Here is a 26698-nt window from a genome sequence, read left to right as displayed (position 1 = left end):
AAAATATTTGTTCTATATATCAAAAGGGTCACTGCATTATTCCCAAGAGCATTTTTCATATTTCTTTATTGTCTTTCAGTAATCAGAGAAAAATCATGTGAATATTGAATACCTCTGAATGAGTCATGCTTGTCTTCTTTTATTCATTAGGGCTACTTTTCCCAATAGAGTGGCTTTTCAGAACCAGATGATGACATGGCTCTTTGTAGGGCATAAAATGAAAACATTAAGAATTCCTGTTATGTGTTCAAGTACCTTTACTCTTCTAGATAATTTATCATTAAATTCATGTAAGCAAAATTGTCATAAATTGATTGTTGAGTAGATCTTTCAGAACCTGCATTTTTAACAATGTCATGGTCAACATCTTTTACTGAGATGCTGATTCAGTGGTTGAGATCCCTGCATGCCCTGCTGGCTTAATACAATGTAAACTAGCAAATTACGTGCCCTTCCTGGGCCTATTGCAGCTGCTTAGACCTTTGTTTTCTCTTAATGAGGTGGCTCCATGTGACAAATGGGGGTGGGTGGGGAGGAGAAGTTTTGAAAAGCACTTCACTCATTTCAATTATTCATTGAGGCTTAGATTTACTGCTCAGAAACTACAAGAGTCAAAGTTGCCTGTATCATGTATTTGCCAGTATACACTCAGCTAGAGCAATTGGAAGGCCAGGTGCTCAGTCCAGCCTAAAGATGCTTTAACTATCCTACCCAGCATGGATCTGAATGTCCAATACTTCTCCATTAGTCAGCACCAAAGACATTTCCTTCTGAGGAATTAAAATCAGGCCTGTCAAACTGGTGGCCCGCGGACCGTCACATGCAGGCCACACCCACCCTGGCTCTGCAAAGGCAAAAACTGTCATGATATGTCATGATACGTCACATGACGCGATCGAGTTTGACACTGTGAATTAGATGCAAACTAAATAATGTCCAGTAAAATAACCAAAGAAAAGGTGAGACAACTTGCTCCCCAGTTATACTTGAGTAGTTGAATACTATGCATGAGAAACCAATGGGACTTACTGCCAGGATGGCTCTTTTATATTCTCAATAACAAACCACAGAATCATCAGAATTCTTCCCAGAATATGCTAAATCACTTTTAACAAATGATAATTTTAAAGCGAAATCAAACTGCCAAATTATGTCTTAGCAGTTTGTGTAAAATAGGCCCTGCAAAATACAATGTGACCTGTTTTGGCTTAACATGTTGTGTGTATTAAATTATTATGATTTGGTAATGACCACAACCTTAGATTGAGCCTATTGTATAAACACAGTCATAGAAATGTAAATTTAGTTAATTTAATTTTGATGCTGCAAATGATTCTGGGTAGTTCACAATACAATGTATGACACCTTCAAAAAAAATAAAATAAAACCACCACCCATAACCAAATAAGAAATAAGAACAAGATAAACAGATCAACTGATTACAAGGAATTTTAGCATTCTTGTCTTACAACATTGGGGCAATTCTTAGTTGGTTATGCTAAAATAATACTTCTAATTGCATATACAGTACTGTATGTCAAAATCTGTTCAGCAAACCAGAGGTAAATAAATAAGCAAGCCCTGCTATATCAAGACATAAATCTCTCTGATTTCACTGCATCCCACACTAACAACTTTCAGATCCAGCCCATCTGGTTTCCCAGGACACCATTTAAATCTCCACTGCTATCTCTAGAATAATTGCAACACTAAAAAAACAAAAACAAAAACCCTTGCCAGCTGTCTAACTCCCACCAGTTGCTTTATCCACCCTTCTCTTCTTACTGTGGCAAAATTCATTTTCAACTATTACAGGCAGGGGATGTTAATGTTAATGATGGACAAAAGAATCTGGGAATTCAGCAGTCAACCCAAATCTGTAAGAACAAAGTTATTAAATTGCCCCATTCCTTTTCATAGAAAAAATATGTAAATCTTCATTGGTGAGCAGGCCCTTCCAGGACAAGACAAATAATGAGCCAATTCTGAGGTGCATAGTGATGCTCCATTTCCACATATAAGCATGTAGTCATTACAGTCTCCTTCCCCTTTCTTTTCTCAATCCTTCATCTAACCTCCCTTCCCATCTGCTGAGTCCTGCTAGTCACAAAAGAGAGGAGGGAGAGTGGGGAAGAGAACAGGCCCAGATCAAGAGTGCCATACAGTATTCTTTTCTGTATGTCAGTATCACAGTGCGCTTGAAAGAGGAGAATGTGGTGTTCAGAGATCAATGGATTCCTTCTCAAGCAGTCTCAGTCAGGATGGCTAGTAGGGCAGGATTACAGAACTGATACTCCAGCAATACAGATTCCCAACTTTTGAATTAAAGGCATAAGTACAAAATCAATGTGAGGCTAGTATCTCATATATGTATGAATCAATTCTTTGTAAGGGCAATTTTGTTTCCTTAAAAGTAGCCGCCTAGAGTTACAATACTGCTAGATATCATGAAATAACTGTGGGAAGTATCCTATTTATTAATTCTAGCTAAGTAAGATAAATTTCAGGCTATCTGAAAGAAATTCTGAGATTGAGTCAGTAAGCCTAAGACTTATTTGTATGGGAAGATACATTCACACAGAGAGTCTGTGATGTGTGTTTATGTATATATGGGTAGATGTGTCGTATACAATACTAAGGTATATATCTTGGCAATGAACATTACAAAGTAGAATAGATTCAATATATGTCAATATGGTATCTGAAGTAACCAAACTGATCAGTAGTGGGTTTCAATTTAGTTTGCTACTGGTTCGCTTGTGCTTGCTCGCAACACTTCTGCGCATGTGCATAAGTCCGGGTGGGTGGGCGGAGCCTCCCGCTGCCACTGCTACCAGTTCTCCCAATCTGGGGCGAATCGGTAGCAACCCACCACTGAAACTGATGTGATGCTTGTATGATACATAAATGCATTTTTCCCCATCTTATTTTGCATGCCAAGCCAGAAATAGATTCAAACTATACAGGACAGAACAACAGCATGAAAACTGGAAATTTCTTAATCTGCCAGGTTTTTTTTTCATGCCAAAATAAGATTTGATAGGAATTGTTGTTTTGGTCTTGCTTTTAGAAATCAAGCTGTTCAAACCTGGTCCCCAGGATTTGTTCATTCAATATTAATCAACTATCACTTGCTTTTTGTGTGATTTTCATATTTCCCTCACTCAAAGGCATGCTCATAAAGTGCATAAAGTGTAATAAAGATACATTTCATATTGTGGTAATCATAATTGTGTTTTTTAAAATCTTTCTCTGATTCAGGTGAAAGATTTCAATATAGTCCTTCTGATAAATTATGCTAACCTGAAGATATGCATGCCTTATGGGAAGTACTTTGTGCTACCATTCATCATAGCTACATACACTCAGTTCTTTTCCCCACTTCCCAATAGCCTGAAAATAAATGTGAAGTAGCTCAGAATAAAAAAAAAATGCATATTTGACAGTAAAAATTTTAATACGTTAAGGATGGAAAGCATTCAAAAGCAGAATAACAATTAGGACAGAGCAGAAATTGCAACCCAATCATGATAGAGCAATGTTTCTCAAACTTGGCAATTTTAAGATGTAGGGACTTCAACTTCCAAAATTCCCTATCCAGCCATGCCAAGTTTGAGAAGCACTGTGGTAGAGACACAAAAAGCTTCTGCAAAAGGTTTGGACAGACAGACTTTGTTGTAAGGCAGCTCCAGAAATAAAATAGCACTGCTAGGAAGGCTTGTTAGTATGTTTTAGTATTACGAACTGGAAGGAGGACAGTAAAGCCTCTAGTAGAAAAGGGAAGTCTACAACAAAAATAATCTTTATTCTTTAAATATTCCTTAAAGATACCCAGGACTGGTTCTTTGAAGGATGCCTCAACTCACATGAGGCTTTCCAAACATTGGAACTATGTAATTTTCAGTGTTTTTTAATCTCAGCAATTTTTATGATATATGGACTTAAACTCCCAGAATTCCCCAGCCAGCCATACCAAGGTTGAGATGCATTGTGGTAAGACACAAAAGCTGGCTGAGAGATTCTGGGAGTCCAAGTCCACAAATCTTAAACTTGCTGAATTAGAGAAACACTATATTAAGTTGTTTCACTGCACTATCCAGAAAATGAACCTGTTTCTGACATTAATCTAAAATCAAGGTAGATTCCTACCCTCAGCCCAACAGGAAGCAATCTACACCCATTTTTGTCCAGCCACACATCCAAACTAGTATTTTCTGACTTGTGCCAACTCAAGTAGTGCTGTCCAGTTTGCTTGTTGCAGTTCTTTTCACTATTGACTAAGGCCTGTGCTCCAACCGGCTACTCTGTACTCTGGCAAGAATGCACCCTCCTGTCTGGTTGTTGGCTGCTATCTTTCATGACCATTTGTTTTGCACGTTTAGCAGTAGAAGTGTGAAAAACTAGAGTTTAAAAATAAGATCCCAGTGAAGCCATTTCTTTTTTGTTTTAAAGCCATGTGCAACTGACAAGAATTTCACCTAAATGACTGGGAAAATTACAAAACTGTGATTGATTATTGGACTGGGTGAGGGAGGAAAGTAGATAATCCATCAACAAGGGCCACGGGAAACCTGTTCCGCACAAACATCAGATTATCACAATGGCCAAAGCAGAAGAAGAGACAGAAATCTAAAAAGGGGTTTCTTAAGCTGACTTCATTTCCAGATGGTTTAAGCACAAATGTCAAGTTTCTTAAAGTGGCAATGCAGAAAAGCATCGAGAAAGCATACATGTCACTTATTCAATAGTCTTTAATTGTATTCACACATTGTATTAAACAAAAAATTGCTTAATATTACATGTTCTCACAAGTGGGTACAAATAATGAGCTGGTCATGGCTTGGTCAGTTATGCTTAGTGGGTTACAATGGTAGCCCCTGGCTTTTTCTTCCAGGAAGAAATGGAAGAACAGAACTATGATTTATTTTTGGCTTTTTTAATGACTACTTCTGGGAGGGTAAAATTCAGAGCCCCATGTTCATATGTCAACCTAAGCTTGGCTGATTAAGTTAGGAATGGCTCATTAGATGTACTTACTTACAGTGCAAGCCAATTAATATTAAAAGTATGATTGCATGCTAGAACTATCAGGTACAGGCACTTTGTTACTATGGTTTTAATTTTGTGGTGATGAGGTTTAGATTTGCATTGATACATAGCCCCTTATTATAATTCTTGGTATTTTAAGGAAGCCAGATTAATTTCTGTTATGCCCACAGGTTTTGGTATATAGATAAGCAGAGGTAAAGTTGTCATATTTGGTCCCCTTTTTAATGATGAAAAATTGACCATTCTATCTCCAAACCAGATATGATGTGAATCCTAGATATGATGTGTTGTGATGGTAGTTTAAGAATCTAGACTACATTCACTCTTGTTCAATTCACTCTAGAAGCGGTAAAATGGGTTGGTGAAAATATGCTGCATGTTGTCAATATCTGTGATTTGCTGCTTTTATATATGTATTTTCATGGATTATGCTGAAAGAAAAGGAAAAGGTAGCAGGTGTATAATTTAATCATAAAAACAAAGTCACAGTTTAGGACAAATTGATTAGTATGGCTCCAGATCTGATGTTGAATTTGCTCTGTATTTGCTACCCTGCCATTCAATCTTGTGTTCTGTAAATATGATAGAAAGGAAAAGCAGAGAGAGATAAGCAGGAAAGCAATAGTGAAATCGGCAGCCTTGACAAATAAATACCGCAGAAACACTCCATCTTTAAAATTTATTCCCCCCCCAATAAAAAAGAGCCTGGTAGAATCGCATCTTTTCCAACTAACCAATTAATAAAAACAAACAATTTCATGCCTATTGATAAAAACTGTTGGTCAGAAAAGGTGCTTCCCAAACCCTGATTTTGTTGTAACCCTTGATTAACGCAACTCTCTTTCTCCTAAATTTATCAAGAAATCTCTGGGAGAAAAACAGTCCCTGTTGAATAAACACGGAGGAAGCCACACCCATCTCCCCCACTGCACTTCTCCCTGCTCCCCTCCCCCCATCCACACCCCATTTGTTTTTGTTCTTCTGCTGTCTGCATTAGTTTGATCTTTTGACAGCTCAACAGCCTTCAATCAGCAGTATTATTATTGTTGTTGTTGTCGTTATTGGTTTGCAAAGCAGCTGCTGCATCTCTTCCCCCCCCCCTTTGACAAAAGAGACGGGTCCCCAGAGCAATCGCAGCATCCTTTTGCTGATTTGCTGCAGTGGAGACCGCAGCGCTTACAATATGCCCTCCCCCACCCTTGCCTGCTCTGCTTAACAGCATCTCTCGGTAGCCAGTATAAGGGGGTGAAAAGCAGCAGCTTGAGAGACCCGGTCACCCTTTCTATGTTTTGGAATGCTGGAGTGAAGTGGGGGAAAAGGACAGTACCCAAGCAGAAGATTCAGAGCCGGCTGTTCTTTCTTTTCCGCTTGCAAGATGCAAGCCAGTGCTGATTCTACGAAGATGGACTGTCTCTGGAGCAACTGGAGAGGCCAGGGTAGTTTTTTCCTACTCTAATTCTGCATGCATAGAAATATTTGCAAAGGGGATGGCAGAAACACCTCAGAAGGGCTGTATAGTTTTGGTATCATCATCATCATCATCTTCTTCATCATCATCATCATTATAACATTTTTGGAGTCTGTTCCTTTTCTGCACATTTTTTTTCCGGGCTGCTTTTTTACCATTTAAAGCAAAAAAAAAAGGAGAAAACTCAACCCAATAATGTTCTTTGCATCCTTTTGCTTTCTTTCTCCCATACATCTTTCTTTCTTTCTTTCTTTCTTTTTTTATTTTTACAAATGCTACGTTGCTTCTGTCTCTGAGTCAGCCAGCCAGCCTATTGCTGATCTCTAAGTACCCCCATCGGCAATTTAGGGGATCACCCATTTGAATGGCTGGGAGGCAGCCATGGAGGTTGGGGTTTTGTTTCTGGTGTCGGCTGTACTGTAGTTTTGTCAGTTTTGGAGTCAGCTTCAGTGTGTTTCGTTGGGGGGCAGTGAGACACACCCATTCTGAAATCCGTGCTTGTCGTTCTCCAAAGACCATTGTAACAGTGTGAGGACTCCACTTGATGCTGAAGCTCACAGGTCTAGCTGTCTTACCGTCTTTTTTTATTCTGTACCTTTGCCTTCATTATTGCCAGTCATTTAGGCTATTGTAGATGTGAGGGGAAAAAAATAACATATCAAAACATATTGTGATAATTTACAGGGAAAAAACCAGACGCAAACAATAATACCTTTCCCTTTTTGTCATACAAGATTTATTTTGAACACTTCCCATTGGGTGTGGCTGGCTACCTTCTCTTTGCCTAATACAGCTTTTCAGCCATTTTTATGCAGACTTCATTGCTACCGATAACCTCCCTTTGTTTTGGTAATAGAAAAATGCTGTGTGATCTGCTCAGTAATCCTATATACAGTCTGCCAATGTTTTTAGATCTTACTTTATTTTATGATATTGTATTATTTGGAAAGATCCTTCTTGTCATTTAACATATAGTTCTAATAGCTGCTGTTTGTAATGTCTCCTTATTACCAGAGTAAGATTTATATTTGGGTTACATAGGATAAATAAGGGCCTCTGTGTATATGTTGACTAAAAATATCATAACTACAGAGAGAGCAGTATAACCCATTTATGGTTAAATTGGGTTGTTCTTAGTATAAATCTATAAAGAATTCTCAGTCTAGGATGTCGCACCTCTGGTTTTTAAAAAGTACATTTATTAACTAACGTGTCTCAAGCCAACAAAAGCATGTCCAGAAAATGCTTCATTACTGAATATAAATTAATACAATCTATTTATAAAGGAATTTATATTTAATATTTGTTTTTATAATATGGGGGTATATTTGAAAAAATATGAATGCACGTGATGTTACATACTGATACTTTCCCTTTATATATAAGATACTCTTCACTAACATTTTCGTTAGATTGTCCATAGGGAGACACATAGTTATTAAATAAACTGTTGAATTACAATAACCTTGATTTATAGTATAATACTATGTTTATCTATTCAGAAGTAACCCCTGTTGAGTTTCTACAGGAATTTATGTAACGCTAGCTCTTTTAAATCAAATTTTGGGCAGTCTGTTGTTGTGAGTATAATGCCATTTATTTGCAATAGCTAATACTGCTCAAAATAGACTGGATTGCTACAGACTATTCTCTGACTGAAATTGAAGAAGTTGGAATAAAGTTTTAATACCTTTTGTTGAACAAACAAATGTAACAAAAATAGCTGTTTTCAAATAGAGCTATAATTTCCTAAAATACCTAGTGATAAATACTAAATTTAACAAAGCAGAATGTTTTAAAACAGAGTGAACGAAAAATCTATATTTGTTTATATTTACCTTATAGACATTTTTTACAGTCTTTTAAAATATAAATATAAAATATTGGTGGAAAATCATATACAAGAATAGATTGAAATACAGGATTAAGAGAAATTGGATTTGTGTCTAGAGAAATGACTGAACAAATGGATGGAGCAAAGAATATAACAAAAGACAAACACATGAAGCAAAGCAAGATTTCAGGATACGTTTTCATCCAAACTGCTAATCTGTTGAGATTTTAGTCTTATACCAGAAAGGATTGAAATAGATACAATAGCATCATGGTAGAAATTCAGGTTACATTGATGGACAGTTTGAAGCCATCAAAAACCTGAATGTGCTTTGCATCATCCGAAAATATTTGATTTAGGATATTCAAGAATTGGATTTGAATGAAAACATCTTTCCAAACATCATTTTTTTGTCAGACATCTATATTATGTTTTAAACTATAAGCAAGTTTTAGAATTTTAAGGATCTATAGAAACAAAATGGCGAAGAGATATTTATCTGCAATCAATAAGTAGCAATACTCTATTGCTACATGCACAAATGAAGTATCTTCAGGCTATTTATAGGACCAGTAAATGTTATAACACACGTCTTTACTGTTTTTCCTTCTACCTTTATTATATTGAATGGCTTGGGACAATGAGGATTGTAATCAGAAAATACCCAAACAGTACAAAATTTGGCAAGGCTAGATTAAGTAATTGTTAATGGATGGATTGGTTATTGAAAACAACCAATCTTGTATTTAGCAGATTTAAAAACTTAATTTGTATTTCTCCAAATAATTTCAAAGTGTTCCAAGGAAATGAGAAATTTAAAATTAAATAAAAACAATCATCTTATTTTTTTTCAAAAAGCCCCCCCCAGTCAGATATCTTTAATATAATGAAGCCAAAATAATATCAGTAGATAAAAACCTTAATTCTCAGTCTACAAACACAGCTATTAAAATTGTTTTTCTGTAATTAATCTTCAATTGACTAATCAATTCAAATTTAAATGATTAAAGCTCATTTATTGATATTTCCAAATGTCTAGCTTTCACTTTATATTCTGTGTTCTATTTTTATATCAAATTCATATAGTATTGGTTTCCATTTCAGCAGCATTTTATGCAAATTCTCCACATAATGTGATTTTGCAGTCATTATAGGAGGAGAGCTGTTAGCCTCTGAAAACCAAAAACCATAACTCTGGTAGCACTTTTCCCAATTAACATTTCTAACTAACTGATTAACATTTGTTGACTAAATTTTAATAATATTTGTTAAGAAATGGGTTACCAGTCTCTTTCTGATCATGATTTTATGGCAGTTTGGATTAAACATCTTGGAACCAGAAACTTGCCGGTTGCCGGTTGCCCTCTGGGTGAGATTCAAGGTGCTGGTGATGACCTATAAAGCCCTACATGGCTTAGGTCCAGGATATTTGGCAGACCACCTACAGCCAGCAACAATATCCCATCGCCCGGTTCGCGCCCATAGAGAGGGCCTGCTCAGGGTGCCATCGGCTAGACTGTGCCGGCTGGCGGCCCCCAGGGATAGAGCCTTCTCGGTGGGTGCACCCACCCTCTGGAATCAACTTCCCTTTGAGCTCCAATTAGCGCCTGACCTTCGCACCTTCCGTCGTGAATTAAAAACTTGGCTTTTTGAATCGCTTGACCTGGTCTGATGCGGGGTTTTAAGGGTTAAATTTTAAATTTTTTAGATTTTAGATTTTATTTTGTATTGTGGCTTGTGTTTTTATTATTGTGAGCTGCCCTGAGTCCATTGGGAGATAGGGCGGCATATAAGCCGAATAAAACAAACAAACAAACAAACAAACAAACAAACAAACAAACAAATAAAAGATAGGATTTTACCCAAAGTTTGCATGATTGCAGTCCTCCTGGTTATCTTTGCTGAACCCTGTAGAAATTAATTCATTCATGCATTGTTAATAGAAGATTTCACAAACTTTTCCAAATATAGGATTTCCAGAATGTCACATATTACAATAAATTACTTCAAGATGCTACATTAAACATTCTAAACATTAGTAATGAATAACAAGCAATGAATAGAAACAACAAATAACTGCTGTTTAAATTCTGAGAAAATCTTTTTTACTTTTTTAAGTTAATATAATTCTGATTGATCTGAAGACAGTTTGAGTGTCTACAATGTTCCAGCCAGTTCGAAAGTATCATAAACAGTAAATCAAACAAAAACCATAAATTCAAGGCTTTATGGCAAATAGGGATGATTGTATTATAATCCATAGAGCCTATGGATACAGAATCTATAACCCATTGGGTGATTCTTTGTCAATATTTACGTATCTAAAGAGATAAACAAAATGACCACAGGTGAAGAAGAAAGCAGTGGGAGTGACTTTCAATTTCCTGCTGGCTTCCCCATTGACTTTTCACATGGGAAGCTGCCAAGGAGCATTGGAAATTACAGTCATGTCACTGTGCCTGCCCATGTGGATACTGCAGTAGCAACAACTTTGCAAATACAACTGGTTTGAAGGTCCTTCAAATTTCAATTCAGTGATAATAAGATGTCCCAGATTTTGTACATATTCTTTAACATAGCGGATTGGAGGTAATTTGATTCAAAAACTGTTGCATTATAATATATTGTTAGGGCTAACTGAAAGTTTATTTATTAGTTTATTTTTCACATTTTTGAACCACCTATCAGTAGTTATTGTACACTAGCTACTCAGGGTAGTTAGTGTACAATAAAATATGAAAATATCAAAACAGTATATAAAAGTTAAAAAAATTAGAAAGAGGCAAGGTTGAATAAATACTGTTAAAATTAATTGAAAGTGAAGGGAGGGTTTTCAGGTTACAAATAAACACACAGTGGAGTTTTAGTAGCAATAGATAATGGTAGATTATTTAAAAAAAAAGAATTTTACATCTTGGAGGAAAATCAGAATACTGATGTACCATAATAGTAATCGCCTAATTGTTTTAGCATCTTCTCCAAATATATAAACAGCACTTACTAGATGACCTAAGATTTTCTAATGCACAAAGACTTTGTAATGATTTCATGTGATGTTTGGACATCATTACTAGACTGATTATAAAATAACCACAGGTAGAATCAATGTATCATCCTTTCAAAATGTTAGCAAATACATTGCTCAGTGACACATGATTACGAAAGGATATTTTAATTCAGTTCTTATATTCTTTTCTTAGAAAAATGCATATCTTCCCAGTGGTTTCCTTAGCAAGGCAGTAATAGTTTGCTGGTCATTTGTGAATTCTAATCTTACATGGTTATACTATGTTGCTTTCCTGGAAACGTTTTTTGCCTACCAGGATGTACAATAACATATTTCACAATGGGTTCTAATGGCAAGTGACTGCCCATAGAGCAGGGGTGAAATGCTACCGGTTCGGACCGGTTTGGCCGAATCGGTAGCAATGGTGGCGGGTGGTTCGGAGAACTGGTAGCGACGGTAGCACGAGGCTCCGTCCACCAGCCCACCCATCGTTACTTTCTGGTTTTAACCAGGAATTAACTTGTTTTTTTCCCTCTGTGTATGCGCAGAAGGGTTTGCGCATGCACAGAGGATTTGTGTGCACACATGACGCGGCACATTCACTTCCGAACCGGTAGGGAAGGTAAGTAGATTTTATCCCTGCCATAGAGTCACCAAGTCAAATTTAACTTGATGATACCCTTTTTCCTCCACATATAAGAAACAGCTATTTGTGCCTTACTGATGACCCAACATTATCAATTAATTAATAATACCAGTTATTAATTACTGGTCTCTATCTCAGACATAGTTATAGTTTGTGCTAAGTATAAATAAAAATCTATCGTCCCTCTCTCCCTCTCTATATCTATCTATCTATCTATCTATCTATCTATCTATCTATCTATCTATCTAATAATTTTCAGAACAGTTTGCTTGTTGGTGTTTCCTATCTATGCAGCCTCATAAATTCAGCCTTGTCTCCATTGTACACAGGCTCTTAAGGGAGATGAACTCTTGACTGTGTTGTACAGGGGCCTCATGAAGTCCTCTCATTTCTTCTTCTGATTCACGAATTACACATCAAAAATGAGACTTGCTGGTTTGGCAGGCCTTTTCCTCCCAAATTCTGCTATGGTGTTTACATCTGAATTTTGCTTACTGTTAGAGAGAAGAGGAAAAAGACCTGTGAGAGTTTTTGTACTAGCCCCTCTTTTCTGCTCCAGCAACACTTCTATAAGCAGTAGTTAACCAATATGATTGTTCTGCTATATATCTGGAATACGCTTTTCTTGCTGAGTGCCAAATTTCTGGTAAAGGTACATAAGCAAAAGTGGTAAATAACAACTCTGGTGGTTCCCTTTAATGAGAGCCAGATGCCAAGCTCATTTGCAATGATGTTTTCAAAATATTATTTGTAGTGTAGTGCATTGTACTTGGATCAGGAAAGACCTGATTCAAACCCTCCCTTGACTGTAGAACTCCCTGGATAATTTGAAACTCTTCCTTCTGGCACCGCCAAGATTATGTCATAGAATTGTCACAGGAGAAGGATGAGGATAGTGCATGCACATTGAACTCTCAGAAAGAAAAAAAGGCTATAAACAAAATAAATAAATTAGTGCCACTTGTTGGACATTGGAGAAGGGTTTGACATAGAAGAGTTAGATGGTAATTCTATGCACTCCCTGAATCAGTTGGAGAACAAAGAACATATATGTACCACCTTTGAAATCTTGACACATTTTAGGGCCCAGGTACACTAAGCACGGATCTTGAACACTTCCACTCAGATTTGAAATGTGAAATATGCTTATGATTTAAAAATGAAATGAATTCATCAAAAATATTTTATACTTTTGGGCCCTTTAAGGAATGTTCTATTTTTGCTTTTTAATTGATTGGTCACTTTTTAAAAAATATATAAACAAGCACATGACAAAATCTGAAAAAAAGATATAATACAGACAAATGATTCAGAAATTTTAATGTCATGGAAGTTATAGTTTACTAACATATTACTTAGTTAGGAATAGTTAGAATATATTATAGAGGGGTCTCCAACCTTGGCAACTTTAAGACTTGTGGACTTCAACTTCCAGAATTCCTCATCGAGCTTTGCTTCAATTCTGGGAGTTGAAGTCCACAAGTCTTAAAGTTGCCAAGGTTGGAGACCCCTGTTATAGAGAATCCTCCTATTTCCAGAAGTAACATCTTAATGTCCATTTACTCCTGGTTCCTACCATTTATGTCAGTCCCACCAAATAGACCAGACCAAGAATCACCTCCATAGGAAGGCTAAAACTACTTTTATTGAGAATTCTGCAAGTCTGATTGCGATGTACTTCCTCCCCTTTTTATACCCTTGTGAATTAAGAAGGTGTCTCTGAACTACATTACACATATTTGCTACTTGATTTGGACTTAAGCTATATTGTTCTCCTTGGTCTATTTCTGTCCTTGTCCCCTGCAATCTCTCTCCATGTCAGCTCCTTGGAGTAGCCAAGACAAGAAGCACAAACCATGACTATTAACACCACATTTATTCTAAAGTTACAGTAATAGAATCTTACAAATCTAAAAGCACTTCTCTGCTCCTTTATTTTTACTTTCCCAAAAAATAGGAAGGACCATTCTGAGATGCTTTCCACCCTACTTTTCCTTCTGAGGACTGAGATACCTTTTGCATGATGGTTGTCTACTAAGTTGCAGCTCTTCCTCCTATCTCCCGAGGACATTCCCATAGACCATTACACTCCTACCTTTTTAAAATATAACTTCTAATCTTACTCAAAATTTTGAGTAGAAGGATTTGTCAAAAGCCTTTTCAAAGTCTTTTGACTAAATATGTGTTGTCAACTGGCTCATCACTAATATGCCTCTTCGCACTCTCAAATAACATCCAGTCTTCCTTGCCTCACTCATTCTCTCTACGCATGCTAAGCAGCCAGTGACTCAGAAGGGAAATGTCTGGTTTGGTGGTGCTGTGCCTACTACAGGTAGTCCTCGACTTATGACCACATTCGAGCCCAACATTTCTGTTGTTAAGTGAAACATTTGTTTTGCCCCATTTTACGACCTTTCTTGCCACAGTTGTTAAATAAATCACTGCAGTTGTTAAGTTAGTAACACAGTTGTAAAGTGAATCTGGCTTCCCCATTGACTTTGCTTGTTAGAAGGTCGCAAAAGGTGATCACGTGACACCCCCTCCCCCCCAGACACTGGAACTGTCATAAACATGAGTCAGTTGCCAAACATTTTGATCACGTGACCACGAGGATGTGGCAATGGTTGTACTTGTGAAAAATGGTCATAAGTCATTTTTTTTCAGTGCCGATGTAATTTCAAATGGTCACTAAATGAACTGTTGTAAGTTGAGGACTACCTGTAGTAATAGGTACCTGTCCCAACCTAGAAAAATGACACTGGCAAGGGGGTCCAGAGTGCAGGCCAGACGAGGCAATCTTCTTGGTCCCTACTCAATCTAGACAGAAAGAAGAGAGGGGTCAGGGAACTCAGCAGCAAATAATCTTTCAAATGCCTTGTCTGTGGAGATTCTCAGTCATCCAGGTCATGCTTGTCCCAAGGCAGCTTTTTCAAGAGGCAACTGGACTTCCTCGTTTTTCTTTGTAGAAGTTTCACTTCTCATCCAAGAAGCTGAAGCAGGGGACAAAGCATCTGAATGTCCCAAAGGTGCCTCTTGAAAAAGCACCTTTGGGACATTCAGATGCTTTGTCCCCTGCTTTCTCAGAATTGTTTGCAGTTCTGATAATTTCCAAGCTAGTTCTAATGACTCATTTAGCGTTGTACATATTCCAGATTATTTCCTTGCTTATCTCAGAATATTTCTCCAAAATGTGACTGCTCATTCTGTCAGACCTTCTAGAGTGGACTTACTCAAGTTCTTACCACCTCGGGAGGTGAAAGGAATATAGATCAGAAAGCAAGGCTTTTCTGTGGTAGCTTCGGCAGTTTGGAGTACCTTGCCTTAATGATGCTCTTGGTGCCCTCGTTTCTGACATTTTGCACTGCTGTGGAAACAATTTTATTCAGGTGGCTTTTGAAGTATAATAGTAATTGGCTGCCACTTTTTTTTCTTTCTTTCATGTCTTCCTTCATTATTGGAGATATTACTTTATGTTAGACGTGGATTGGTTTTATTTTATTGTATATGTTATTTTTATGTTTTTGTACACCACATCAGTCTGATTATATGGATAGTATAAAAATGTACTACATCAATAAATGGATCTAGGCAAGATGGGTGGCAGTCTAATGAATAAATAATAAATAAATAAATGTACACAATCCGATGTATTTTGTTGTTTGAGATAGCAGGTCTCTGTGTCTTGAAGTAATCTTTGGCATGATCACTCGGTGTATTGAACAAGACCTTCTCAGGGACACACTAGTTTCTTCTTTTGATGCCTTTAGGCATTAACTAAAAACCTATCATTCCTGAGTAATGAGAAAACTATACAACTATCATACCCTATTGCCCATTATTAACCATCTGTGTTGCTTATTTCATCTCACTGCTGGTCATCTGATTTCTCTCCAAATTAATGGATAAAAAAGTCTACCTCATGAAGGGGGGAAATTCTTATGTATCAGAGCAACTATGGGTAGCTTAAATATGTCCCCCTCATGAACTTAGAACAGAGTGAAGGCAACATTATTGAAACATGGCAGGAAAATGTTGTTCACAGGACGTGTTTGTGCCATGCTTAGATCAGATGGAGAAGGATGGTCACTTAGATGTACCGTACCTTTTGATGGGAATGTTGTCTATTCTTACTGCTGTTGTTAACTGCTGTATTCTGTTCTTTTGTTATTCCTTTTGATTATGGTCATGAAGTACTTTGAAGAGAGAGAGGGAGAGGGAGGGAGGGAGGGAGGGAGGGAGGGGGAGATACTTGCATTTGTGATCCACAAAGTGGATGATTCATGAACATCCCAAAGTATGGTTAGATTTCCTATAACCAATTTATGGCTCCAGCTGATTAAAATGGGCACCCATAGTCTTAGTTTCAAGAAATGGCTGTGTTCTGCCCCAGCTATGGATCCCAAAGAATGTAGCACACGCAAACTCCGAACAAAACTCAGTTTACTTCAAAAAACAGTCTTTTGCAAATGCAGGCTATCAATAAAACGTTCTTAACAACCTGCCAGAAATTCCACAGGTAAGATAGAGTCTTACTAGAGTTGGCAGTAGAGTTAGAAAGCTCAGAAGTCAGATTTGCAGAGAAAATTCAAACTCAATGATCAGCGAACAAACGGACAAACACACGTTGTTTCCTGCAGCTTTTTACAAGCTGTGTGCAAACTTAAATAGGCTAAGAGAGTGGCCAATTAGCCCCAAGCCTTACTCTCGAGGAGACCTCCTCCTGAGTAACCACTCCTGCCTTTTGGCAGCTCTGCGTGCTCGTGCATTGAGAAGAGGCTCCTCCACTTCATCCTCTTCACTTGAAGGCCCTGGCTGAATCCCTGCCTCTGGCACCATATCTTCTTCAGCCTCCTCGCTGTCCGACTCGAGCGCCGGCTGCACAGGCTGCTGGCGCGACACCACACCAGCCTCCTCCTCTTCAGAATCAGCAACAACCGCGCAGGCCGCTGGTGGGCCACAACAGGCTGGGGTGATAAATGTCAGGATGAGCATGATTGATATATTCCCTTCGGGTTCATTTTTTTTGTAATTCAAACAGCTTTTAATCACAGTAAATTATCCTGACCCACTTTTGCAAACTTAATTCACTGCCATGTGTAATCGTTAGTTGAATTGTGACAGACAAAAATGCAGACAGTTCATCAGGATTCCTAAATTAATAGAATTGTTTAAAGAATGTACCCCAAAAACAAGATAATATTTTGCATAAAATGTGTATCAAGAAACAATGGCTATGATTTCAATAGAAATCTAACACCATACTGATGCAAATTATACGTAGTGTTTATAAAAATTTTGTAAAGTTATGCCTGCTTCCCCCCTCCCTCTAAATTCTTGAATTCTAAGGGATTCACAAATCTTGTTCTGATCATCATAGCCTAATTCCGCAACTCCATTAATTGGTTAATGATTTTGAGAGGACAGTGCCTCCTTAATAAAATGACTAATCGCAATATACAAATAAAAATTATTGGGGGAGGTGGGAATAGGAATTAAAGGACATATCCATGGATGTAGGTGTCTACAGATACTGTATTGGAACATAGGCTCTGACTGGTTTTTGTATTCAATAGTCCCACTTGCAGTGTGCTGTGTCCAGTTAAGTTGAAGAACATCTCTACTCTTTATATCATTGTTGTTAGTGTACTAGGTTCTCCTGCTTTATTCATGCAGACAATTCATTTTCCATCTTTCACAAGTTTGACAATTTCATGGTAATTTGATCTTCTCATATCCATAAGCAGCCAAGAGTCTCCTATATAAACTGCCCTGAAAGTGTGTCCTGAAGTTAATGGTTAAATTTGTATCTTCGATAAAACTATTTCTGGAAAAGCCCCAATCTTTCTTTATTGTTTTCCTGTTATTTTTCCTGGATATTTTCGACCTTAATTAAACAATCTAAATTTACTCCCACAGTTCTTTGTTTTTGGAAAATGTGCTAATTTCTAGAACAAAGCAAAGTAAATAGCATATTTGAGCTAAATCCCTCTAGCTCTTTGTGTTCCTGAATGATTATTGTTTGAAAATACAGAAATAGTTTGCCAGTGTGCATGAGGACTCATGTTCTAAGCAAGCAGAATTTACACTTAAATTATGTTATGCATTAAAGCAGGGGTGTCAAACTCAAGGCCCACGGGGCCGCCCTGGGAATAGTGAAGGATTGGCCCTCTATGCCTCTGCTAGGCCCTCCTGGACTCCATTTTCACTGGCAGAGGGCTGCTGGAGGCCGTTGTGGCTGAAAATGGAACTTGGGAGGGCCACACACAGCCCTCCCGGGCTCTGTTTTCACTGGCAGAAAGCTTCAGGAGGATGCCCACAGCCCCGCCTGGGCCACCATAGGTGCCCCCTGACATGAGTGACATCAAGCTGGACACGCCCATCCTGGCCATGCCCATCCGGCCCCCTGAGGTCAAACACAACTCTGATGCGGCCCTCAATGAAATCGAGTTTGGCACCCCAGCATTAAAGCATAGCAGAAGAAGAAAGCACAAAAAGGTATTAAAATCTTGGTTATCTTCCCAATGAAATAACACAAATTAATTTCAGTAGGCACTCTAACTCTGCATAGGTTTGGACTGCTGGGCATTCTTTATGCTCCTATAATCATTTAATCGGACTGCAACTTTGCCATAATGTTCAATATGCATGAATTTCTGATGGCAGTCTCTGATGATACAATTGGAGAATTTATTGTTTACCTTTCATCCTCCAGCTATTGATCTCTTATACTGGCGTGACATCAAGCAAACTGGGATCATGTTTGGAAGCATCCTGCTGTTATTGTTCTCCCTAACCCAGTTCAGTGTTGTCAGTGTAATTGCTTACTTGGCATTAGCAGCTCTCTCAGCTACCATCAGCTTCAGAATCTACAAATCAGTGCTACAGGCTGTGCAAAAAACCGATGAAGGACACCCATTCAAGTGAGTGATCTCTGGTTGTTTCTAAGTGCAACAATTGGTAAAAAGTTAAAAGTATTTTTAGAGAAATAAATTCCCACTTTGATCATTACCCATTTCATTCCTTGAATTGACTGAATACAACTGAATTGTTTGCCAACTCAATTAGCAATCACTAGTTTTTCACATTAACCTTTTGGGTAAATATCCATATATGTATGTTTAAGGTTTAACTGGCAACTGTTGAGCTTGGTTGGTTGGGATCAGTCAAGTCAAAAGGAAAGACTCCAGTCTGAAGAGACTCCAGACTGTGTGGTTTTCCTGCCTCATTTATAGACAGCCCAAATCTAAACATTAGATTTGACTGCTTTCATCCAAACAAAAATCGTTAAGGAGGAAAAGCTGCCCAGTATAATTGATGATAAACCTTAAGATCCATCTTTCTTCAAGCTTTTTTCAACTTCATATGGACAACTATCTTATACAATATATAAAATTTGTTGGCAGTATGGATCAGGAATCAGATACCAGCCCTGTGAATGGCTAGAATTATTTTTATTTACCCAGGCTTTTCTGGGTCCATTTATATTGCATTTGCCCCTGAAATTAACACTTTATCCTCTCTAAACAGAATATATGGTATAAAAATAAGAGAGAAATGAATTTAAATAAATAAATGAAATATGATCAAAGAGGCTGTCTGTCCCTATAGTTGGCATGTTTTTAGTCTGCAACCCAAAGATTCTGTATAAGAGAAGAATTCAGCTGGTGAAATCTGAGTTAGGCATTTTCTTTTTCAACAGAAACTACTTGGAAATGGAAATGTCTCTCTCCCAGGAACAGATTCAGAAATACACAGATTGCCTCCAGTCCTACGTGAACAGCACAGTCAAAGAGCTTAGGCGACTTTTTCTGGTCCAGGATCTGGTTGATTCCTTAAAGGTAGGTGATCCACTAAACAAGCATGGGGATTTAGAGAAGGGAGAACTTCATGATGGAAGAGCTACATTCCCAGAGTTCTCAAATTAATTCTTTAAGGTTTTCAAAGGATATCATCATGGCTGGTACTGGAGAAGTAAATGAAATATTTCTTTTAAGAAAATCAATATACAATTAACAAGTAGGATTCAGTGTCATGAGGTATCATGGTGATCAGATTGATGCTTAAAAAAAAGATCAGTTTGTAATTATAACAAGTTCTTATTGAAATCAGCTTGAATTGAATCTTTTTTTTCCTGCACTGTTTCTTGTTAGTTCTCAGAATGTGTCATAATGTGCTTTAAAAACCTCAGTTCTATAAACTCTGTCACGTAGCAGATATGTTAATCTTGCCCAACTCATTCTTCTTCTACAGAGTTTGAGGTTAAAAAAAAAAAGGCCGCAAATCTCTCTTTCCAAACACTGAAAATCTGGCTCAACATACTCTAGGATTTGAGAGCCCAGAGTTTACGTCATTTTTCATTCATTCATTCATTCATGAATAAAATGAATATGAATGAGCAGCATTCCATGTTTTTTTACAGGAGCTCAAGGCAGTTCTTAGGGAGCCGTTCTCTCTCTCCCCCCCCCCAATTTTCATCTCCACATTCACTTTGCAGCTTTCTATGGCTGGGAGTGGAGTCCTAGTCCATACCCACTAGAGCACACTAGCTCTCAGTTAAAAGGAATAAAATTTAGGGCTTTTTTAAAGTGGAAGTTTAGGGCATAATAGTAGAGTATTAAACTAATCATTTTTTAGAAATTGGATGAACATTAAGTAATTTAAAAGCAAGGAAGAATTTAAAATATGCTGATTTAGAATGCAATCCTAAATCATATGTACAATGAAATATGTACAAATGGCCATATTATTTCTCAGATACCATGCTCAAAATAAGCTATCCCCCCATCACATTTCCTTGCAATAACACAGCCTTGGTACTACAGTGGTTTAAAGCACCCTGTTATTAACACAGCTGCCTGCAATTTACTGCTGGTTCGAATCTCTCCAAGGCTCAAGGTTGACTCAGCCTTCCATCCTTTCTAAGGTAGGTTAAATGAGGACCCAGTTTGTGGGGGCAATAAGCTGACTTTGTATAAATATACAAAAGTATGAAGGCTATTGCTTAACGCACTGTAAGCCGCACTGAGTCTCCAGAGAAGGGCGGCATATAAATCAAATTAAAAAAAAAAATTAAAAAAAAAATGCTAGTTTACGTGGTATCTTGACAGTTTTATTTCTTCCTTCGCTTGCAAGGAAGAGAAAAATGTGGGGGAATTATGTAGCTCTAAGGATTCAGAAAAATAGGAAATGTTTTCCTTCCTTCCTTCCTTCCTTCCTTCCTTCCTTCCTTCCTTCCTTCCTTCCTTCCTTCCTTCCTCCCTCCCTCCCTCCCTCCCTCCCTCCCTCCCTCCCTCCCTCCCTCCTTCTAGACATTCAAGACAAGATTTAGATTTATTCCCTATTAACTACTGATCACAAAGCTTTGGTTACACCAGAATGTTCATCTCAAAAATGTAATTAAATGTATTTAATGAAATAATAATGGACAAACTGAAGTATTACATCTAAACTTTCCAATATCTCTTATTATTATGTTGGTAGCCTGTTGTGATTGTGAAAATTTAATTATTGTATTATTTCCAATTCAGTTTGCAGTACTAATGTGGTTGTTGACTTACGTTGGAGCTCTCTTCAATGGCTTAACTCTCCTGATAATGGGTAAAATTAATCATTTCTTTTAATTTGTATCACGATAACTTTGTGGTCAAAATAGATCGAACAGTTTCAATGAAATATGTCCCTCTCTCTTTGTCAATTGTTTTTTTCGGTAATTTCTTAAAAGTACATGTTTGTTGTTTAACACTTCTGGTACTTTCAGATTTATTTTCATGGCTGATATGCCCATAATGATGATAAGAGTTTTAATTCAGGAGACTCAGATTTTATTCTTACATTATATTTCCAATCTCTTTTTTCCTCAGTTCCCTTAATCTCAATTTCTCAGATTCACTTATTAAAGTAATTATAATAGTACAAATATAATAGTAAAGTAATTATCATTATCACATCCTCTGTACTTACTCTGTATAATATTATATTAGATTATTGTACATCTTCATACATCACATTGTTTCAATAAAATGATTATTTGTTCAGTATTGATTGAAGATTATTAACAGTCTAATATTTAGATAACTTAGACCAGGGGTGTCAAACTCAAGACCCGGGGGTCGGATCCGGTCTGCGGGGTGCTTAGATCTGGCCCGTGGAGCTGCCCTGGAAACAGTGAAGGACCAGCCCATGGTGCCTCTGCCAGCTAAAACAGAGCTCAGGAGGGCTGCACGTGGCCTTCCCAGGCTCCGTTTTCAGCTGCGACAGCCTCCTGCAGCCCTCTGCTAGCAAAAACAGAGCTCACCCGGACTCCGTTTTCGATGGCAGAAGGCTGCAGGAGGCTGTTGCAGCTGAAAACTGAGCCTCGATGAGTGATGTCAAGTTGGCCACGCCCACCCTGGCCATGCCCACTCTGGCCACCCCCTACCCCCCAAGGTCAAACACAACCCTGATGTGGCCCTCAATGAAATTGAGTTTGTCATCCCTGACTTAGACTATTCATTAAAAAAGAAGCATTACATCAATATTAATTACAGTTTAGGATGTCCATGTTAATGAGCGTAATTTACCATTTTTTTACAATAATGTAGCAATGAAGGGAACTCTCAAATCCTGTGAATTCAGAAAACAATAACCACTTGGATTTTTAGAAATAACTCAATTGCTAAAATAGGATAGTAGAATTTTGAAACGGGGTAGTAATCATTCATCAGCTTTGTTATGCCTTTTAATGATGAGCACAAGTGTGTACTATACTTGCAAATATGCTTAAAGCCTTTTTTTTTCTCCTTCTGTCTAGCTGTGGTCTCAATGTTTACTCTACCTGTGGTATATGACAAGTATCAGGTATGTAAGAAAGTTTAATTTATGGATTTCATTTTGATCCGTAGTACCTATATAAATGGATAAGGAGCTAGGAGCAAGATCAGTAGTAGCCATTATCAGTTTGTAATATGCATATTTGTCCCACTGATATTGTTGTACATGCACATATTCAAATTCCTGTGTGTTTGAACAGTTGTAAAATCTGTTTAGGATTACAAGAAGAAAAGTGTAGAAAGTGACAACAGACTCGTGATGGTGGTTGACATAGGGCCATAAAAGCTCTGTCATGTACATGTATGAGGCAACATGCATAGCCCCAGAGGTGGACTTTGATTGCATTGCTAAAATTGCCATCTTGGCTTTTTTTGCCACCAATACATACCTGATAGATTCCAGGAAATATCATGTTAATCTGCTAGCAAAAATAGTTTTGTGTCATTTCAAATGTTTCCAGGTGTTTGTTTTGTTTTGTATCAGCTTTTGTGGACACAGCATGATGCCTTAAGTTGTTGGTTCATGTTTGCATGTGTGTTTGTTTATACACACTTCATTGTTGGAAAACATGTCTGTATATTTCTTGTGTTCTTGAAAAAAGAGAGAAATTAAATGTGAAGATATAAACTATGATAATTATCTTAACACTTCATGCATGTAAAAAAATCTCAATTACCATTCACAAAGTGATGAATTAATAGCACAAGCATCCTGGTGTGTGGATGGGTAATGGGATAAAATCATGCTAGTTCATTTTGGTTCATCTATGAATTTCCAGATAATTCATATATCAATAGTTTGATATTGAATGTCTCCTTGAAGTTCCTTCATTCAGCAGTAGTTACCATAATAAGAATATCTGGGAGATTGAAATCTTCTCCAAATAGATTCTGTATATTGCCGTTTTAAGTGTCAGTTTGTGAATTCAGTCTGTTTTCTCCCATGTAAATGATTACAAGATTGCAGCTTCAGATACCAGTTTTTTACATTTCTTTATTACCTGCCACCTGGTTTAGGTTTATCCCCGATGCATAATTAATAATTAATTAATTAATGATAATATAATCCATAGGATTGGAAAATAATTTATACTTGATACTGAGTGTATTTTTCCTATTTTGATTGATTGCAACAATATTTTCATAAAGGTGACTGCCAATTTTAACTGTCTTGGAGTGTATGTGGCAGACAAACATGTTAAGAGCTTGGTAAAATCACCTCTATAAAATATAATAATGTAATGCATCAATATAGTTGATTCCTCATTGATTTCTTTCTTCTTTCTTTTTCAGGCACAGATTGATCAATACTTGGGGCTTGTGAGGACCCACATAAATACTGTTGTGGCAAAGTGAGTATTGTAGTCAAGTTATTTAACACCAGGACAAATAGAATACTGTTGCTAGATTTCTGTAGGATTAGTATTAGGGACACAGACTTCTACAGTTAGTTAGGGTAGCTAGCAACTACTTAGCAATAAGAAAGTTACCCCTCCACCCCCCACACCTCCCAAAAAGACAACTAATATAAAGAAAGGTTTTGGATAGTGACTTCTTCCTCATCTCAGCTGAGGTTAGGTATTAAAAGATCTCTATTTTAATTTGAAGTCAGTTTTGCACCTGACTCCAATTTGCAGTTTGAGTAATGTGTACAAATTCTTGCAGATTTAAAATGTATTCTGTCCTGATTTAGGACATAATGACAATATTACATTAAATTGGCTATTGAAGGAGTGATAACTATAGCTCTATGGTTGATCATATGCTCCTGCATTGTTCAAGATCACTCCATTATTTTTAATGTCCCAAATTTCCCAAAAATCTTTTGTGATTCACCCCCTTACAACTATTAGAGATAACACCTCCTTAAAAAATCTTTATACATCTACAGCAAAATGTTTCCTGCTGCCCTGGAAAATAATTATTCCTCTAAATTTCATCTGTTGATGTACTTTCTTTTAGGGGTGTGCGATGCTCCAGAAATAATTCAAAACAGATTCCTCAGAGATTGTGAAACCATCCAGGTTTTAAATAGAAAAGAAGCTCTTTCCATTTATGATGACTGTAGCTCATAATGAATGTTTCTGAGTGAAAGAAATTCTACCTGAGGATTAGTTTCAAGCAGAGAAAATTAATTATGTAGTGAAATAGCTATTCTGCATGTCTAATTTTTGTTTTTTTGTAATCCTATTTTTCAACCTCCAGAATCCAAGCAAAAATCCCAGGCGCTAAGAGGAAGGCTGAGTAAAAGTAGCAGCAAGAATCTATCAATTACAGGAGTGAATGATAAGAGAGTCTGGGATGAAAACGGCTCTGTTCTTTTTATTTATAATTTATTATTCATCTCTCTTTTTCTCGCTTGCTCTCTCTCTCTCTCTCTCTCTCTGGGTGAAGGCAGATGTAAAATAGAAAAACTCAACAGTGTTGCAACATGCCCCACAATCCTAGGTCGAGCCTGGCTTTCTCTGAAATTCACAACCAAAACAACAGTCATAAGTGCCACGAAAATGGGCTCAGCTACCTGCCTTTAGTTTCTTCTTCCCTATTCTTCAGGCTGGCTTTCCAGCTATCCAAAATAATGAGAGCACTGCAAAAATGTTCATGAATTTTTGTTCATTTCTTTTTATATAGCTACCTTATATCCACACAACATACCACTTCTTTGAAAATGTAAAGTTATTTTAGGGATTGCGAAGAGAACATTTGGGTGACATCATGAGAAAGCAGCCAATCAGCACTGTGCACAGCCAGCTTCTGCTTCAAATTTGCAGAACTATTTTTTTTCTTTTCCAGTTCCATCCTGGGTGGTGGTGGGGAAGGATGTTTGGATTCAGTGTAGTGAGGGTGCTGCTGGAATGACACCATTGCTCTGAATGTGTTACATTTGTCTTCACTCTTCTTTCTTTCAAACACCATGATCTCAGAGATGTGAAATAATGAAACAGCTTCTCTCCCCCACACTTCTCCTGCTGTTTCTGTACTATCTTAGACTATTTGCAATCATGTATGTCAAGCACTAAAGTATAGTAAAGAGAAAAGTGTTCTAGGTGTGGTTCTTGTGTTGCTTCTTAAGTGCATGATGGTGAGAACCTAAAGTTACTATTGAACTTTCTATTTTTTATTATCTAGTGCTTCTACTATTATTTCTTCTATCAGCATCGCTTAAATAACTCTGAATGTTACATGTGGCTAGGGCTTTCCTGCTTAGTGCACTGATGCAGTTTTGCTTCTACGTCCACTGGGTTTGCTGGTTGGCTTTATCTTGACTATTTAGAATCATAGACTGAGTCTTCAAGTGTCATTGTTTCTCTTTTGGCACATTTAATTAAAAAAACAAGCCAAGGAGCAATCAGTACTTAAATGGCATAATTCATTTTGTATAACTCTCTTAAGAAATTGAAAATAAAACCTACACACCCAGTATCTTTTCTTTTGTTTTCTTTTGTTTGTTTGTTTTTTAATTTGCTCTTCAAGGATCAGTGGTCTGATTACATGTATGGGAAAATTAAAACTTCCAGCTTGTAATACGTATCACAAATTTGTATGACGTTCTCTGTAGGATTTAATTATGGATTCTTAAATATTTGCACTTATGTACTTGATACTGAATGCAGAAATAAATGTTACTAAATGTTAAAAGGAAGGTCTTCTTGCCATTTTGCTGAGTCATTATCACATAAATACTATGAATGTATATATTGTACTGCTTTCTGCCTATCACAAAATTGCTAATAGCTCTTGGATTCTGCTGAGGAATCTGCCTTTCACAGGTAACATTATCTGTGCAGCACTGGGACTAGATAATATCTTTCAGAAATCCAGTTTTATTGATTCCAGTTTCCAAGGGAGCCTGTTCATAACTGGAGCTGGAGATTGCTATGTCAGA

General features: G+C 37.3%; 1 protein-coding gene across 4 annotated transcripts in view; it reads left to right on the top strand.

The window, feature by feature from the left end:
* RTN1 (reticulon 1) overlaps positions 1-26451 on the top strand; it is a 113846-nt gene extending 87395 nt beyond the window's left edge. For 2 of the 4 annotated variants that reach the window (XM_034433512.3, XM_034433514.3), the window contains exons 4-9: positions 18717-18924; positions 19704-19842; positions 21532-21601; positions 22794-22840; positions 24106-24164; positions 25018-26451. In XM_034433512.3, coding sequence (XP_034289403.2) covers positions 18717-18924; positions 19704-19842; positions 21532-21601; positions 22794-22840; positions 24106-24164; positions 25018-25060 — 566 coding nt within the window. In that variant the 3' untranslated portion in view covers positions 25061-26451. Of the gene's footprint in view, positions 1-6009; positions 6486-6976; positions 7078-18716; positions 18925-19703; positions 19843-21531; positions 21602-22793; positions 22841-24105; positions 24165-25017 lie in introns of those variants that run through there. The other 2 variants (XM_034433515.3, XM_034433516.3) reach the window with 2 other exon arrangements.
* The last annotated feature ends 247 nt before the right edge of the window (positions 26452-26698 follow it).

This window comes from Pantherophis guttatus, chromosome 1, assembly GCF_059756535.1.
Source record: "Pantherophis guttatus breed Tessera chromosome 1, ASM5975653v1, whole genome shotgun sequence".
NCBI lineage: Eukaryota > Metazoa > Chordata > Lepidosauria > Squamata > Colubridae > Pantherophis > Pantherophis guttatus.
The sequence above is the reverse complement of the archived record's forward strand: the minus strand, read 5'-3'. Positions and strand labels throughout refer to the sequence as shown.